This window comes from Euleptes europaea, chromosome 1 (genome assembly GCF_029931775.1).
Source record: "Euleptes europaea isolate rEulEur1 chromosome 1, rEulEur1.hap1, whole genome shotgun sequence".
Taxonomy (NCBI): domain Eukaryota; kingdom Metazoa; phylum Chordata; class Lepidosauria; order Squamata; family Sphaerodactylidae; genus Euleptes; species Euleptes europaea.
The window spans coordinates 154,110,975-154,129,656 of record NC_079312.1 but is presented as its reverse complement, the minus strand read 5'-3'; the positions used below and the strand labels follow the sequence as shown (position 1 = coordinate 154,129,656).

At 43.8% G+C, this 18,682-nt stretch overlaps 1 protein-coding gene across 1 annotated transcript in view; it reads right to left on the bottom strand.

Moving 5' to 3' along the window:
* TOM1L1 (target of myb1 like 1 membrane trafficking protein) overlaps positions 1 to 15,659 on the bottom strand; it is a 64,791-nt gene extending 49,132 nt beyond the window's left edge. The window contains exons 1-3 of the mRNA XM_056862149.1: positions 15,602 to 15,659; positions 13,147 to 13,231; positions 6,214 to 6,292 (exon numbers count right to left, since the gene is read on the bottom strand). Of these exons, the coding sequence (XP_056718127.1) occupies positions 6,214 to 6,292; positions 13,147 to 13,231; positions 15,602 to 15,659 (222 nt within the window). The remainder of the gene's footprint in view (positions 1 to 6,213; positions 6,293 to 13,146; positions 13,232 to 15,601) is intronic.
* Positions 15,660 to 18,682: the final 3,023 nt, after the last annotated feature.

Below are 18,682 nucleotides of genomic sequence, written 5' to 3'. Positions count from 1 at the left end.
GCTGTGCCAGAATTCCAAAGGTGCCCACAAGCTCAAAAAGGTTGGGGACCTCTGCACTATGGTAACGTTTTAACAATAATAACCTTTGATGGTGACAACAGCAGAGATTCCTAGTAAAACAAAACTATTCAGTCAATCAGCAAGCAGACTACAAAATATGATAACATTTGAGTCTATCAGCCAAACAACACAATGCATTGGGGCCACAACTTAACTCGAAGGGAAAACATCTCTGACAGAGGTCACTCCTGAGCTGATCCATGACATCACAGCACTACTCCCTCTACAAAAATGCCCTCCTGAACAATTATATTTTGCACACTTTGCAAAACAATACAAGTGTTGCTTCCATTCCCTGCTGGATCTCTGCTTGAACCATGGCAGTTCATGCTCTTGATCTGCTCCAAACAACCAACATTTCCCATTATTAGGATTCTCAAGAGCCTGGTAATGGCAGGCAAATCGCCCACCGATTCCTGCTGCTGCCCACCGACACTCAGTCAGCAGACGGAAGCAGGCTGGAGGAAGGAGAGGAGTGATCTGCATCCCCAAGCAATGATGGCACTTCCGGCGCAATGCAGGAGCGCCAGTACCACACTGGGGGACTCTATCACCCTCTCTATCACACTTCTGCATCGCACCAGAAGTGAAGTCATCGTGCGGGGGCGCAGATCGCCACCCTCTGTACCCCCCAAAAAGCTCCCACTGGTTGCCAGGAGGGACCCAGTAAGCCTACCCATTATACACCTTGCCCCTACCTTTAGAATTTTTTGATTTATTGACTGCCCAGTCACTTTGTACCCTGCCCAGGACTTGGATCTGCCCATGTAAAGTAGCTTCATCCTTTGACTCTACCTTTTGGTCTCTTGCTTCCTCCTCCTGAAGGGTTTTACATTTCACAGAATGGGCTGGTATCTGGAATATCTCCCTGTTAACATAGGCATTCTAGTACTACCTGTCATTACTGCAAGCTTAACGTTATTTTGAGTGTGCTAATTGCCCTCTCTCAATAAAGTTATCTCTGATTTTACCACAGATAAGGCCTCAGTACTTTGTTTCAAATTCGCACAAGGAGCCTTGTCACTGTGTCAAAGATTCAGTTTACTGCTTGTGCTTGTCACTGCCATGACTGCACGTACGGCTGGGTATAAATCTTTAGCAGGCAGCATCTAGGAGCCAGAGGCTGTGGAAGGTTTTCTTCTTTATGCACAGGCTACCTTAGAATGATTTTGGCCCAAATGGGAAAGCAGGCCCCATTCACATGGACTCAGGTCTAAGGTACACATAACCTCTGACCACAAGCGATAACATAATGCAAAACGACCCACCAACTGCTAGATCAGACCCTACAAAATCAGAACCCTCCTCCCTTCAAGGCAGAGACCTCAACCCAGCATAGAAGGCTTGAGAAACTAAACTGTGTAAGGATGTATCTCTAAGGAATGGCCAGATCTGAGTTCCTGCCTGATTTTCTGATTGGCTACAATCTCCTCCAGGTGAGCCCCAACTGAGACACACTAGCCAAACTATGGCCAGGGAGCTATGACTTCCTTGGCTTGACCTTCTTGTTCTCGTCTTCTACGCCTGCCTTCTTCCTTTCCTGAGCTTTGCTGCACGACTGACTCCTTGAACGTCATTCACCCAAGCGTAGAATTTGCCTCATCTCTCGTGGCATAAATATAGACTCATTCTGCCAGCCTCCAGTTTTTTTCTGTTTGGGCTCTTAGCAGAGGCTGCAGATAATACTGAAGAAGAAGGGATTCTAGTTGTCCTGAATTATTTTTGGGCTTGAAGAAACACCTGCTGTCGATATTCTCTACCAGGAGCAAATAAAAGATATTTCTAGCAAGTCAGTGGTGTTATCAGGCTGCACAACTCAACAGGGAAATGCAAATGGAACATTCGCCCTCCCCTAAACATCACACAATGGAGGAACCTTAGTTATATATGCAGAGCTCATTCCTAGATAACAGGGTCCAGTGCCCTGTGATGTCTTATTGCAATTCCTCTGGCTGAGCGGGACACAGCACACTCAGCTCGCAGCAAAGGTAAACAAAAAGAAAACCAACTCAATGCACAGGGTGTAAGCGGAACCAGGAACAGTTTCTGTTATGCAAACATGCACACACACACACAATTACACACACACAGAGTGATTCAGAGCTACTAAGAAGAACAGAAGGGTGGGGGCGTGGAAGAAATATTCATTCAGCAAACTTCACATGTATTGCAAGCCCTGTGTGTCATGTCAGGGTAACCTAGCTTGTACCTAAGCAATGTTGGTTACCTATCAACTTAAAATTACCTGCTCACCTACGCTGATAATGGTCTTGCATAACAAGTTCCGGATACAATATAGACTATGCAATGAGCAATCGTATTCATGCACACGCGCATGATAAACAACAAAGTTTAGGCACCATGCCTGAGATGCAGAAGCTGTTAACACAATACCAAGTACAAGTTTTCTCCCATCCCTGGAAGCTAACACATACACTCAGTTTGCAAAACTGTGTTCAGAGCGGTTCATGTCTCACACAACCAAAAGCTTTGAGCTACCACATGGACTGAATTATACTATGGCACAGAATCTGGCTTTTTCATCTTGCCCTTGTTTCTTCTCCGGGTGGAGTCATGGCTCAATGGGAAAGTACATACTTTGCATGCAGGAGGGCCTCAGGTTCAATTCCTGGCATCTCTAGCTAAAAGGAACTCAGGTAACAGGTACTGGGAAAGACCCTTTTCAGAGAGCCACAGCCAGCCACAGTAAACAAGGCAGAGCTAAACACATCAATAGTTTGAATGGGTATGAAGGCAGCTTTGTGTGTTCCTATGTTCTTCCTTTACCATGAAGGCAACAGGAATGTACTTCTCATAGCTACCAAGAAAATGTAGAATTTCTACCTATCCAAACTTTTTTAATGGACAGGTCTATTTTGGAAAATAAGTAATTCAGTCTATCCAAGGGACAAGTGCATTCAATGTGTGTTATCTCTCAGCAGGGGTTAATCAGACCCACAATACTGGCACCAAGGCAGAAGAGCACAAACTGGTTAACCAGTGCCATTAACCCCACAAAGAAACTCAAACCAGATCCCTTGCCTGAAAAGCTTTACTTGCTTTGGGAAAGCTTACCAACTAAATTGGGAGGCTGCTGCTGCTACGGTAACAAAATCAGGTTTATTGGAAAGCAGTTTCAATCAGTCCCTCTTTTTGGCCCCATGTCCTCTGGAAAAGGGTTCAGATCCTGAGCTACAGCCGAACTTTGGGGAAATTAAAAATCTGTAGGGCTCAATTCGCAATATTGCCAGTCACTCTAATTACTGCTTAACTTAACACTAACCATGCTTTTGCAAAACAAACAATAATTCCATATAGATGTACAATAATGGGCAATGAAGTAACTCTGAGTACAATTACAAAAACCAAAAGGAAAGACATTTTTTGCCACTGTCTGTGAAACTGCCAATTAAAAAAAGGGAGCCACACATTTCTGTCTGTTACAAACTCTGAAAACACAAGTGGTTTAAACCAGGGGTGTCAAACTCATTTACAAGGGCAGAGTATGACATAATTGTCACTTGGTCAGGCCAGGCCAGGCCTCGCCAGCACAGATCGGGACTGGAGGAGGTGGCTGCCTTGGATGCCTTGCGGGCTGGATAAGAGCTCTCAAGGGGACGGATTTGGCCCGCAGGCCGTATGTTTGACAACCCTGGTTTAAATCAATAAACTGGCCCATATTGCACCAAATCATTCATATTTAATAGCACTGGCCTAAATTACCACTTGGACAGGAAAGTTAGTCAACACTGTTAGGTAACACCTCTGTCATACTGGTTCAGGGCAATATCCATCAAGTGGATCCATTCTTTCCCCATCCAATGAGTTCACAAGCTACATATGACAGAAATCAATAGTTTTCTCCTTACGATTGTCCCTATTGAGCAGATATTTTTTACCCTCACGGCTTACAGCAACTAACAGACCATAGCATTTTGCCAACTCCTTACAAATGGTGTACTAGAGATCAAAATACCCAGGAGCAAACAATGTCATGGGTAGGAACTGATTGTGTAATAAAGTATGACCTCTTAAACCAGCTGCCTAACTATCCATTTTGATGGATAATCAATCCTGGGTGTTTAGGTTTGGCAACCTCCAGGTGGTAGCTGGAGATCTCCCACTATTAGGATTGATCCCCAGGCAACAAAGATCACTTCACCTAGAGAAAATGGCTGCTATGGAAAGTGGACTCTATGAAGTCCCTCCCATCCCCAAACCCTACCCTCCTTAGGCTCCACCCCCAAAATCTCCAGGTGTTTCCCAACCTGGAGCTGGCAACCCTATGGGAGTTGGATCCACGGTTGGTTTCTGTCAGCAGAAAGGGGGAACAATTTTGGCAAATGCCCCCCTCTCAATACAGGCCTTAATTTGCCTCTTATGGTGTTTTGGAGGGTCCTGGGTATGCCCCAAAGAGCAGCATTTCACAGAGCTGAGTAAGCTGCATCAGGGGGCAGAAGCGTTCCATTCTGCTGCCAGAGAGACTTCTGTTAGCAAAAACCAAACTTTAGATCCAACCCTGTGTTATTTTTGAGGAATCTTTTTCTTCATACCTTCTATGTTGTATGTATCTGTCAATCTTCTTCTATATTTTTTTTAAATTTGAGTTTGATCCTTCCTTTTTAAATGAAATAATTTCTACTTTTTTTTTTGCTCCGTTACCCTTCTCATGTTTTTTTATGCACTTTTGGGTGGAGCAACCAGACTGGCACACAATAGTCCACAGAAAGGTATTTATGATGTCTGCACTTTTATTTTAATTGACATCTAATTAAGTATCTGTCTCAACTTGTTTTTCTTCACCATTGGACTTAAGACTACACATATTACTATAACTGGGGGGAAATGTCAACCTGGTATAGAAACATCTTTGGGTGTTTTTTTAAAGGTTTTGCTTGAAAACCCAAAGAGACAAAGAGTTCAAAAAACTGCATTCATGATTTTTAACACTAGGTGTTCCAAACAGTCAGTGTTTCTTGTGCTAGCTATGGGAACAACATAGCTACTAGGATCTAGAGCACTTTTTTTTTCATTTTTGTCACCTCAAGAATGGCTAGAAGATGATTTAAACATTTTTCACTGACACATCACTTACCTGGTTTTTTTAGGGAGTCTTCTTTTTTTAAAAAATTATGACCTCAAGACCTGCCACAGTTATGTATAGCAATTCAGAGCCATCAGTGGTTAAGAACGGTTTGCTCAACAGACAATTGTTTTGTGCTTACTAATACTGAATCAGACTTTATGGAATGTCTTGATGCTGTTGCATTCAAAAGTGGAAATGTAGCCAAGAAACAATATTATGGCACAATATTGTGACGTTACCCTTTCCCTTCCTAACCAGTCCTTACCCTTAGAACAACAGAAAAGAGCCATTGCTAAATGAGATGCTAAACACCCGACAGGACTGACAAGGAAGAGGTTCCAATTGTAAAGAACAGACACTCTGCACATGGCTCAGAGGAATCTTCTCTTTGCCACATGAGGAATATGGGAAATACAGGCCCTGAAGTGAAATGGCTTGAGAGACATAACAATGGCATTTCTAGGCTGAAATGAAGCATCGTTCACTCTTTCCAAGAAATTGTGATCCTGTACCCATATGGCGAGATGGACATGAATGCAGTGCTTCTCTTCTGATGCATGTAAATCCCCATTCCTTCTTCTATCATTCCTCATTGTCTCTTCTCAGCCCATCACTTCCAGGATGGCAGAGGCCAAGAAAGATTTTTTTTTTGCTACAGGGAGCAGGGAGATCAAGCAGAGATCAACAAATTTCCCAAATCAAACCAGAAACCAAGAAGCATGAGTTACTCTAGTGTTCGTGTCTCTTGGCTCATTCCCACGTTCTGCATTCAAATCTCTCTCTCTCTCAGAGGTGGTAGCTAAGTCAGTCCACACTGACACCTCCTTCTAATGAACTACACATTTCATTTAAAAAAAAACAAACACCCGGGGCCACAATGCAACAGCAAGCTTTTTGCTGCACCACCAACAGAAGCGTGGGACATATGCGGGACATATTTACTCAAATAGTTTCACTCTAAGGCACCATTTCTGAAAAGCCCTATGACCATTCGATATACCACTTGTGCCAACATTACTGGCATTGCAAAAAATCTCTTTTCTGAGGGACAAAAGCATTATACTTACGGAAAGAGTAAGCCGAATCTCAACATGATTGCAGTTTTTGGACAGCCTTTTCTTTAATGCTCGGATTGCATCTTTGGGACTAAAATAAAACCAGAGAGAAGTGTTGATTTACCTAGTACCATTAAGCTATAGGAGCAGGTCCCTCCAATGTGAACAATCCCAAGAGTGAATGTAAATCCAATAGGAGCAAAACAAGTTATATGCTTCAATAATAGCAAAATTCTTGTCATGGTGATAAAAAGGCTGAAGGAGGATTTTTGTGCTGGAACGTCACAAAGCGGAGTTAAGAAGATTCCTGTCCAGGAGGACCATCTCACTGAGAGCCTGTAGAGGCAGAAAGGTACTCTACGTCCCACCACCACCATCCCTGAGTAGCAGTGAAAGGCAATTATTCATTATGTAGGGGGGAAATTAAAGGATAAACACCGAGACACATTGAGAGGTCAGCTAAATACATTCCAAAGGCAAAATGCCAGCATTGGAAAAGCTCCATCTCTCTGGTCATCTGCCACGTCACCTCTGCGGGCGGTAGTGAATTTGAGAAGAGGGTTATTTAAAATACAGAGACCCTCCAAACTTAGTACCCCACCCGCAATTCAAAATTGTACAAATCACTGCACCCCTGCAGTATTCTATTCCCTGAGGAAGCTGCATGTATAGGCCAGGTCTTAGAAGTGCCATCCTGGCCAGGACTTCTTTCTGCTTTCTCTCTTCTGCACATCACTTCAGAGTTCCATTTACTGCATCTGAACATTCATCAAGACCAATGCTTAGCACTGACACAGGATGCCACAGAATCTAAAGAAGTTGTATTTTATGGCATCAACCACTGCTTTCACCATCACGTCAGCTGGCTTAAAAAGCAAACAATAAAAAGGCCTAGCCTAAACGCACTCCCATTCTCCGGAGACAACATAGTAATCACAAAAGATTGCCGTATCAAAAAACCCATTACGCAAGACTAGGGGTGTTAACAGTAACATCCTGGCTCTCATCCAGTGTTAATTACAGGATGCTTCTGAACAATCCATGCAATTTTTCAGCGTGCTTGTAGATAAACACTTTGGAGGTGGCCGTGCACATCTTACATTTATTTATAAATTTGGGTAAAGGGTGGGGTGGAAGCAAGAGGGAAGCCATTCTACAAAGGAATTGTTGTTTGTTTTTTCAAGCAAGCACATAGCGTTCTGTTAACAAGAGGTGATCTTGCCTAATTCCCCTCCTCATTGCAGCCACCTAAACCGCATAGCTTTTTTGTCTGCAAGGGTTTTCTTACTCCTGTCAACAACCTTTCATTGGTCACAGGTAGCTGCTGGGGGGCGGGGAAGGTAAGGGGAGATCCAGTTCCACTAGCAGAACATTTGGAGCAGACAACCCCCTTTTTAAGCTATTGCTTTCTTCACCAAGAAGGTCTTTTCCCTACTGTACAATGTTCCTTAAATAATTAAGGTAATGTTGATTAAATCCTAAATTTATGGCTTACTGTGGGGATGGAGGAATGATTGCATGGAGATTCTATGACTTTTCATAAGTAAGTCTGCTATCCTTCGTATACTGGACCTTCTGGAACTTGTGACTTATTGAATTTTTTATTCTGAAGTTTAGTGTAGGAATCAGAATTAGATATTAGTAGCTCTGTAATGGAACAATGGTAGAGTGTCATTTTATGTTGATTTTCTAAATACAGACATGAATGAGAAGAATTTAAAGGAGTTTCCATCTGCCCCAAATACAAAAGGATAACTGGGTTCTTCAACACCCTTTTCCTAAGTCTTCTTCCAAAGAAAAACTTCTGCAATGGAGAAAGACTTTCTCAGTCAGAAGACTTAGCAGAAGGACCCAATCTAGTATTTTTAATTATAAGACTGCACGGAACTTGATTTTTTGTCTGTCTCTTTCTGTATAATATCATCAAAATAGTGATTGTTGTATCTTTTAAAAATCAAATTCTAATCAATTACATGTGCTCAGGAAGAGTCAGGTTCATTACATAAACATGTTTTAAAAAATCCGATTAAAATCTTCCCATTATCAAGAGTATTTCTACTTGCAATAGCCTTCTTTACACATGGGAGAATTTAGATGCTTTTCCATTCTGATGGATAAGTAATTCAAGTTTGTGGTCTAAGATAAATTCAGACTTGTCTTGTTGGATACTGGGAGGAGCCTGTCCAATTACATATGTCATATCAATCTAATTTTTTTAAGACTACAGGGACTGTGTGTGATCAAGATAGCTCTGACTTTTTTACCCACTGAGGGGCCATTCTATATGAAATATCCTAGCCATACACTCCTCATCTAAATAAGAGGTTTCCTGAAAATTAGTAAACTTGGCAATACAAAACAGAGGTTAAAGAAACTCGTATGGGTTCTGAAGGCAGGCTGATCTTTAAAACGCAAGTCAAGTGAACAAGTCAGAGAGGATAAAGAGCTATGCCATCTTCTAAACAATAGAAGTGGCTGGACAGGAAAATCCAGGCAGAGTTTATAAACCAACAGCATCCAGTGGCAAAGCTTCTCCCAGCCTACCTTATTGCAGGCTGTAAGTGAGTGGGTGGGTGGGGGTTGCATGATGGAATGCTCCTCCACAAAAGGGAAAAAAACACCTCCCTGTACATGGAAAATTAATACATAAGGAAGAAAGCTAGAACCCTGATACACTAAATTTCTAATTGCAGAGAGGATTATTTTCGTGTGAAAATACACTGAAGCTGAAAACACCTTCTCCCTTATGCAGTGTAGGAAAACATTTCTGCTTTATAAACTGGCTGTTAAATCAGGGTTTTTGTATTTCCATACATTCAATAATGTCTTAGCACAACCACAAAAGGTGGACATTTAATTTTGTTTTAACGTCAAAGTTAGGATCATCATGACTCTAGGACAGAAATCATTCTTGAGAAAAATACTGCAGGGGTGGGGGAAGGTGAGAACAGGCAATCCTCAGAATTGCCCTCCCACAGCCCAAATGGTATCATCTATTTAGCAAACAATAATTGTACAATTACCGCCAACTAGACACAGGGGGAAAACCCACATTGACTTGAGGTGTTTTGTTGCTTTTCCTGGATTACCTTTTTTCCTCTCCAGGTGAGACACAGGACAGGTCTCTCCAGTACAGGCAACAACACATCACCACATGACAGACACACAAAGAGGTTTTTCAGGATTTGTCCCTGCCAGCCCCACAGAGATTCACTGACTGCTGCACAGGTGCCTGCATTGTGCTGGGGAGGAGGGGGCAGGCTGGCTCTGCGTGGCTGCCACTTAAGACAGGCACTGCCTGCCCACCTTCCCTTTTGGATTGCCAGCTTTTTAAAGTGGGGAAAGGGAGGGCTGGAATGTACTGGCTGACTAAAGAGAAAAATGGAGGGGTCTTTCTCTGGGTGGGCCAAGGAGAGATTAGAGGTCAATCAACAACAGGGAAAACAATCTGGGGGAAGTTCTGGTTGGGAAAATTAATGTGAGAGGGAGAAGCTGGGTGGAATTTGAATATTTTTGGTATAAATTAATGGCAGGGGAATTGATTGGGGGTTGATGTCCAGGCTTCATACCCTTTTCCCCTTACAGTGAACTGATGGTCAAAGGCAGCTCTGAATTAACTCACAGCTTCATCTATTTGCATTTGGTTAAACGACCATTGAGTGGCAGCAGGAAACGTGGGAATGGTTTTGGGACTCCATTTAGCAGTCGGTTGCAAACACAACAGTCAAATACCTATGGACACCAACTAGGATGTCAACAACATTCCACCCACTGTTTGTCACTAATTCTAAGAGATATACTACGTCTGAACATGGAGGTTCCACTTAATTACCGTGATTATTTGGAGGGGCTTCTGTTGACAGTGTGTGAGCAAAACAGGCTGAGGAGCTGTGGGTGGTGGACTGACCGGAAGGCGTGATAGGATTGGTGTGGAAGGAGAGCACTTGGAGTACCCCCTATTTTGGGGGCACCAGTTGTCACTGACTGCCATGCCAACTGACTTTTTCAGTGAAGACTGTCTGCTGCAAGAGGAGGGTTCACGAAAAAGAGCACTTTTGATTTACCACAACACAAGCCACCCTGTTATGCTGACACTGATGACTCTTCTATTAATGGTAGACATCTCAGTGGGCCATCTAAATTAACTATTAGGATCAAGGAACTTTGCTGTATGCAATGCCAGACATCAGCCTTTGGCTACACGATTTTGTACTTTGATCTAGTAGAGAGGTATTTGCTGCTTTATTGAGAGAAACTTTGCAAGTGACAATTTCCTAAGAGGATATAATTTCAGCCAAGAAATACCGAATGCACCCAGTAGACCTGTGCACCAACTAACACTCTTCCTGACAGCTTTCTTGTGGTTCCATTTCTTAGGAAGGCACAATTGTGTCTGCTTGCTTTAGGGCGTTTTCTGTAGTTGGCAGCAAAGACACTGGACAGAAGAGGGTAGCTTTTGGCTGCCCTTGCTTCCCACTTGCCTCATCTCCCTGTTTTCCATCAGCTGAAATAAACCAATGACAGTTTAAAAGTACACCATCAGTGGGGGGGAAACCCTAACCTGTGCAACAGTTGAGAGCTTTGCTTTGCTTAATGCATACCTTCCATTTTCTGAAGTCTGTGAAGTTCAGAGTAAGAAGGCACAGTTGTTTTATTAAGCAGGAGTCCTGTGGCAGCTTGAACGCTACCAAGGTTTTATTCCAACATAAGCTTTCACAGAGCAGAGCTTAGGTCACTATGAAAATGTTGTCTGTTGTTAAGGTGCCACAGGACTCCTCTTTGTTTTTCTGCCCTGGACTGATGACATGGCTACCCCTCAAGAATGACGTGGTGTTTTAAGACACTGATTTTGATGGGAGAAAATAATATTTCCAAAGCTGTATCTACTTCACTGGCATAGAAAATAAACACTAGCTCAGGACAGCTATTTGTTTCTATGCAGCTACCATAATATTGCATATTTTGAAGATATGCTATCGATCAATTCAATGTTTTTACGACATTTAATCAAATATCCAAATGGATTGCTTCTTTGTAACTATGTTACAGGTATGATCATTTTCTGAACTATTGGGAGAATGCCTAAGCAGGCCAACTCAGAATTAAGTCTGATGTTATTCAGCGGGGTTTATTCCCATAAGAGTGCCTTTAGGGCTGGCAAATGGCAGGGGGTGGAGAAGGGTGGGGTCATGTAAATACGTGGCGTTCTGACACCACAACACCATGTTGGGATGTAAGAAAGTAAATAGTGCATATTTTTGCCAACTGGACACCACGGAAACAGTTGAACATGTTACTTCACTGTTCATTTTTAAGGATATTTACCCCTTGAACATTACCCCTATTTTACCTACATTTCCAGGTACATCTGATAAATTTTATATATCCACTCTCCTTGCAGATTGTGTTAATGAAATCATAAGGTGGCCAATTTGATAAGGAAGCAGATGCTTCAATCCTTTTATTTACTGCATTGTGTTACTAAAATGGGTGGTTAACTGAGGGGGTTACTGCATTATGTATTCCCAGCAATGTATTAAGAGTTTGAAAATGTTATAAAAAATACTGTTTGCACTTTGTATGTATTCCCACCGATGTATTAAGAGTTTGAAACTGTTAAAAAAAATACTGTTCGCACTTTGTTTGGCCCCTTTAGCTGTGAAGACGTCTTCCAACCATTTTTTATCCGTGGCATCCAAAAACCCTTTTAAAGTGATTTTTTTATAACATTTCCAAACTCTTGATACATCACTGGGAATACCTAGTGCGGTAACAGCCGCCATTAAGAATTGTTCTTGTTTTTAAGATGACATAAGGGTTGCAAGAATTTTTAGGAATAAAGCCCAGACATTGCTGGTGGTGGTTATAACCCATTCAGGGGACAAATTATGGGTTGCAGTCAGTAATGATGGACCACATACTTCTGGGCTTCACGTGTTACCTTTTAAAGCTGTACACTTGTATGTAATCTACATCTCCAATGGTGGGCCAGGGAGCAAGGACTGGCTGCAGCCAACTTTTTAACTAGCTGCAGCACCTGTGCTATAACATGCAGGAAGTAGCAGGTGCAGCTTTTTTGCATGTAAACCTCCTCACCTGTCTTATCACTCTCCCAGATTTCACAATGCCCCTCCTTAAATCCTCCTATACAGTCGCTATTGTAATACAGACAAATCCCCTGAGGCCAGATGGTATGCACCTGGGAGTGCTCAAAGAGCTCTCACGAGAACTTGCAGAGCCTTTCCCTGTCATCTTCAAGACCTCTTGGAGAACGGGAGATGTGTCACAAGACTGGAAGGGGGCAAATGTGTGCAGTTCTGGGGGCCTCACTTCAAAAAGGATGTGGACAGAATGGAGCAGGTGCAGAGGAGAGTGATGAGGAAAGGCTGAGGGACTTAGGAATGTTTGGTCTGGAGAAGAGAAGGTTGAGAAGGAACGTGATTGCTCTCTTTAAGTATCTGAAGGGCTGTCACTTAGAGGAGGGCAGGGAGCTGTTCCTGCTGGCAGAGAGGATAGACTCACAATAATGGGTATACATTATGGGCAGAAAGGTACCAGCTGGATATTAGGAGATTTTTTTTACAGTAAGAGTAGCTCAGCTGTGGAATTGGTTGCCTAGGGAGGTGCTGAGCTCCCCTTCACAGGCAGTCTTTAAGCAGAGGCTGAACAAACACTTGTAAGGGATGCTCTAGGTTGATCCTGCATTGAGCAGGGGGTTGGACTAGATACCCTCTTTCAACTCTATGATTCTAAGAGCAGAATCACCCCACCCCCGAGTTCATAATTGCAGCTCAAAGTTGTTTTACAAGACAGCAAATCAAAGTGTACAAAGAATTTCTTTCAATATAGACAAAGTATCCAACTTTTCATACCGGATGGACTATTAGGGAGTCTTGTGTTCTCTGGAAAGCAACTTTCCAAAGTACCGTACATTAAGACACTTACCCTTCTTCAGTCGTATTAATAATATCACAGATGTGCATGAACTGTCCCCACTCTTCTACCTGCAGTGCTCCAAAAGTGGCTTTTTCTGCAAAAGAAAAAAAAGCATTCTCTCACATAAAAAGTCACAACAAAATGCAGGCATTGGCCACTAACAGGAAAAGCTGAAATACATTTTGTTCCTTTCAAATTACTCAGGAGGGGAGATTTGATTTAAGGCAATCTTGCTTCAAAATTGACTGAAGCCTCTGGGAAATCTCCAACCTTGGAAACAAACACCGGAATGAGCATCCAGCAGGCATGGTTTATGCCTAGGAAATCCAACTGATAGCAGGGTAGTTAGTGGCTTTTCACCACTGGGGTTCAGTGAAATGCCAAAGCAGGTTGGAGGAAGCACACAGCTTTGGGAAAGCACCACCAAGCACCAGCAAGTGAACATTTGGGGGAGCTGGCCCAAGCAGGTCTACCTAGAAGTAAGTCTCACTTTACTCAATGAACACATGAAGTTGCCCTATACTGAATCAGACCCTTGGTCCATCAAAGTCAGTACTGTCTATTCAGACCGGCAGCAGCTCTCCAGGGTCTCAGACAGTTGCCTTTCACATTACCTACCTGCCTAGTTCACTTAAGTGGAGATGCCGGGGATTGAACCTGGGACCTTCTGCATGCCAAGCAGATGCTCTACCACTGAGCCAATGGAGCTTACTCCCAGGAAAGCGTTTTTAGGATTAGGATGACCAGAAGCAAAGTAGCACTGATCTTAGTGTTGGCCTAGGATCAGGGAATTCTGAGTTCAAATCCTCAGTCATGAATACCACTGGCTGCCCCACAGCCATTCTCTTTCAGCCTCACCAACCACACACTGCTGTTGTGAGGATTAAACAGATAAGAAGAAATCCATATAAATTGCCCTGGGACAGGATTCAGTTCTGACTGATTATTAGTTGAGCAAATTTAGGTGGAAGCAGCTTGTCACACATGAGCGAGAGCCCCAAATGGTGCATTTGTTAGAATAGGATCTGGAGACCCAGGTTCAAATCCCAGCTCTGCCATGGAAGCTTGCTAGGGGACCTTGGGCCGGTCGCACATGCTCAGCTTAACCTATTTAACAGGGTTGTGGTGAGGATAAAATGGAGGCGAAGGGAACAATCTAAGCTGATGTGGGTCCCCATTAGGGAAAAAGGTGGGGTATACATGAAGAAAATAGACAAATAAAAGCTGGAGTGCTCTTCTGAGCAAATCTCAAAGGGACTGAAACCTCTCCAGAGTATTTTGGGCCAATCACTCTCCCTCAGCCTAAACTATATTACAGGCTTTAAAAATGGAGGATAAAATAGAGAACCACATACCCTACTTTGAGTTTGTTGAAGGATAGTGGCAGTTATTCCTAATTAATTAATGAAAAGGTCCAAGGAGGAAGTTAAATGGGTCTCCAGTTGACTGACAGTTGCTGATCTTGCCAGATAGTAGATCTCCATGCTGCAGGTTTATTCCGTGGTTCGCAGTCAAGTCCGCCACAAAGAACTACCCAGCCATACTCTCTCTACACTCTATCCGTCACATGGAGGGATCAAGACCGTACCCCAGAGCATCCCAAGCCCTGGAACAGCACAGATCAGAAATGCCACAATCGCCTTCCCCATTCTGTCTTGCCGTATCCAATACAAAACAGCTAAGCTCAGCAACCTTTGGATCCTGAACGGCTGGCTGATGTTCTCTTTGCTGACATTCAACGCCCTTCCTTGCTAGCGATAAGGGTTTTGTTTTCTTTCTTTCTGGCAAGACATCTATGCTTTGTCTGAAGGAACTTTAGCGTGCACCTTACAGTAATGGGGAAAGCTGCTTCCAATGAAATTTCTCCCCATCACACTACTGTTAAAAGCACAGGAACCCTGCCGGGGGGAAAGCCACCATGGTTGGCCCAGCAATGGTAAACAACAACACATAGAGCCATCTCAAAGTTGGCTGGGGACTAACCATAGTCCCTGGAGAAAAGCTCAACAGGAGCAGCTGGGTTGCTACTATCCGGAGTGCCTTGACAACATGGGAAACTAGCCCGAAGTCTTCAGCGACCAATGTGGTTGCAGCCAGGCCCAAGAAGACCCGGGTTCAAATCCCCACAGCAACTTCTTTGGGGATCTTAGGCCAGTCCCCCTCTCTCTCGGCCCACCTCACAGGGTTGTTATAAGAACAAAACAGTGACGAAGAGAACCAGGAATGCTACCCAAGCTCCTTGGAGGAAGGTCGGAATAATAATTAAAAAATCTAATACAGAAATACGATTAATAGATAAGGAGACAGCCGGCTTCCTGGAAAAGTGGAGCCTTCTAGGAGAAAAGGGGTTTTGCTTTCTTTCTTCGTTCTACGGCGATCGCTTTAAAGTTTCCAGGTGGGAGGAAAGCAGGGCAAGCCGTGCCAAAAGGGGGAGCGAGGGGGTTGCCAGGCGGTCACCGCTTACCTATCAGGTGGCCCAGGGCGGTGCCGAAGGGATCCTTCTGGCTCTTCCCAAAAGCCATCTCTCCGCTGCTCGCCCGCGACTCGCCGCAGCCTTCTCGGCTCAAGAGCCCCACACACCAGCTCCCGGCCCGGGAAAGGAGGAGGAGCGCCGCCGCCCCCGCCGCCCCCAGGGACTCGCCCCGCCGAGCGTCCCCACTGGCCCCGCGTGGCGGGTCACGGGCCGCGCTGGGCTCTCGCACACGCGGCCGGGCTGCGCTGCTGGACAGCGGGGGGGGGGGTTACGGCCCACCAAAGGAGGCGCGGGGAGGCAGAGCGCGCCGCTCCCCCTCCCTCGGCGACCCGGCTCGCCCCAGGTGCTTGGAGCCAGGCCACGCCCGTATGCAGCCGAAGGGGGCTTTGGGTGGGAGCGGGGGCTGCCAACGGCTCTTTTCGCCCAGCTAGGGAGGGACTTCCTTTTTCCTCTCAAAAGCGCGGGGCTAATAGGGAAAGGGGCGCGGCGGGGCGGGGGGGGGGGGAGAGAGAGAGACGTTCGTTGCCGTTCGTTACCCCGCCCGAACACGCTCTGTGTGGTGGGAAAACAAGGCATCGAGTGGCGCTGACTTCGTGGTAAACAATTGCCCTCTGGGTTGCACCTCTCAAGTTTCCCTGACGTTTCCCAAGTTTGCTCTGATCTCGTGAATAGATGCTGCCGTGTCATCTGAAGCATATGCTTTTTTTTTTTTAATTCTTTTCCTTTCATCCCTTGAAAGCTGCTTGAGCCATTGATCTTGAGCAGCGTACATCTGGTGTTTGAGGAATATAAGGACTGAAACAAGGCTGTTACCGCACTAGGTATTCCCAGCGACGTATTAAGAGTTTGAAAATGTTATAAAAAACATCGCTTTAAAAGGGTTTTTGGATGCCACGGCTTATAAATGGTTGGGAGACGTCTTCACAGCTAAAGGGGCCAAGCAAAGTGCGAACAGTATTTTTTATAACGTTTTCAAACTCTTAATACATCGGTGGGAATACATAGAAACTGGAACAGTATTGGTTCTTGTAGGTTATCTGGGCTGTGTGACCGTGGTCTTGGTATTTTCTTTCCTGACGTTTCGCCAGCAGCTGTGGCAGGCATCTTCAGAGGAGGAACACTGAAGGACAGTGTCTCTCAGTGTCAAGTGTGTGGGAAGAGTAATATATAGACAGAAAGGGGTTGGGTTTGAGCTGAATCATTGCTGAATCATTGTCCTGCAAAAAGTATCAAAGGTAATGTGCTAATCATTGTCCTGTAAGTATCAAGATAATGTTCTAATGAGGGTGTGGTATGTTAATATGGAACCATTGTATCCTGAAGTGATCTGTTAACGTGTGAAATCCAAAGCTAATGTGTGAAATCCAAAGCTAATCTGCATGGCTATTGTTGAGTGTAGTCTTTGTTAGTCTGGAGGTCCTGGCTTCCTGTCCTGAAAACCTCCAGACTAACAAAGACTACACTCAACAATAGCCATGCAGATTAGCTTTGGATTTCACACATTAACAGATCACTTCAGGATACAATGGTTCCATATTAACATACCACACCCTCATTAGAACATTATCTTGATACTTACAGGACAATGATTAGCACATTACCTTTGATACTTTTTGCAGGACAATGATTCAGCAATGATTCAGCTCAACCCAACCCCTTTCTGACTATATATTACTCTTCCTACACACTTGACACTGAGAGACACTGTCCTTCAGTGTTACTCCTCTGAAGATGCCTGCCACAGCTGCTGGCGAAACATCAGGAAAGAAAATACCAAGACCATGGTCACACAGCCCGGATAACCTACAAGAACCAATGAACTCTGACCGTGAAAGCCTTCGATAATATTTGGAACAGTATTTTTTATAATATTTTCAAACTCTTAATACATCACTGGGAATACAAGTGTGGTAACCCCCACAGAGGTGTTATATTTATATGTTAAAAGGGGAGAGATATAATGTGATCAAAGTTCCTCATAAAAGCTGCATTCCAAGAGGGCATGAGCTGATGAATTGATAGAGCCAGAAGAGCAAGGACAGGTCCTGTCTGGGGCTTTGTTTATTAGCAACTTCACATTTATTATTCTGGAATAACAGCAGTGTTACATGAAAAATAAAGAGGAATATTCAGATACTTTAAAGACCAACAAGTTTTTATTATAGTGTAACCTTTTATGGACTCTAATCTTGTGTGTTTTAGTATTTATGTAATGTCTTTTTCAAGAGCTATATCACAGTATTTTGACCGTTGTCATTCCAATATCAGTCTCTTCCAGCACAAACTGGAAACAGTGGGATCATGTCGATACAATGGCATCGCTTCTAGTTTGTGCCGGAAGTGACATCATGGTAGCCCAGGGCTGGCAACTTGGGTTGTGAGTATTGATGTGGTAAACAAGGGTTCATGGGGGGAGAGAGAGACCTGAGATCATTATTTCAAGAAAACAGTTTATTTGCAGCTGCTGACTCAGAGGCCCTAATGGGCAGAAATCTCTGAGCCCCGATTGTACTGAGGGAGAGATATTTATCCAAATTCAAGATATGACAACCCATCAACATTCAGGGTAGGCTGATAGCACTACAGACATAGAGGCGGCGCAGTACAGTTCCGTTCTATCCAGTTTCTCCTATCATTGTTTATAGTTCACTCTGACTCTCCATGACTCTTAACCCACTTCCTTAGCACACAGACATACAGAGATATTCTGCCCAGCAACAAGCTATTCCCTGGCTGCCCAAATACATTTTACAGAAAGGAAAAGAGATTATTACCAATTGCTAAGGACAGTGGATCTTCCATAGTCAGGGGAAGTCTACCTTGCTGTCTCATTCCCCCCTTATGATACAAGACATACATATAAGGCTTGTCAATCATTCCTGTATTCCGTTTCATCATACTTTCTATCACAAAATACACATTCCAGAACCCTCTTATCTCAGTGAACCACTCACTCCACCACTCAATCGACTTCCCAATACTCATTCTGACCAACTTTCTAATTCCCATCCTGGGCACAATTAATTCAGGTCATTTTATACATTCTTAACAACTGATCTCACAAAATACACC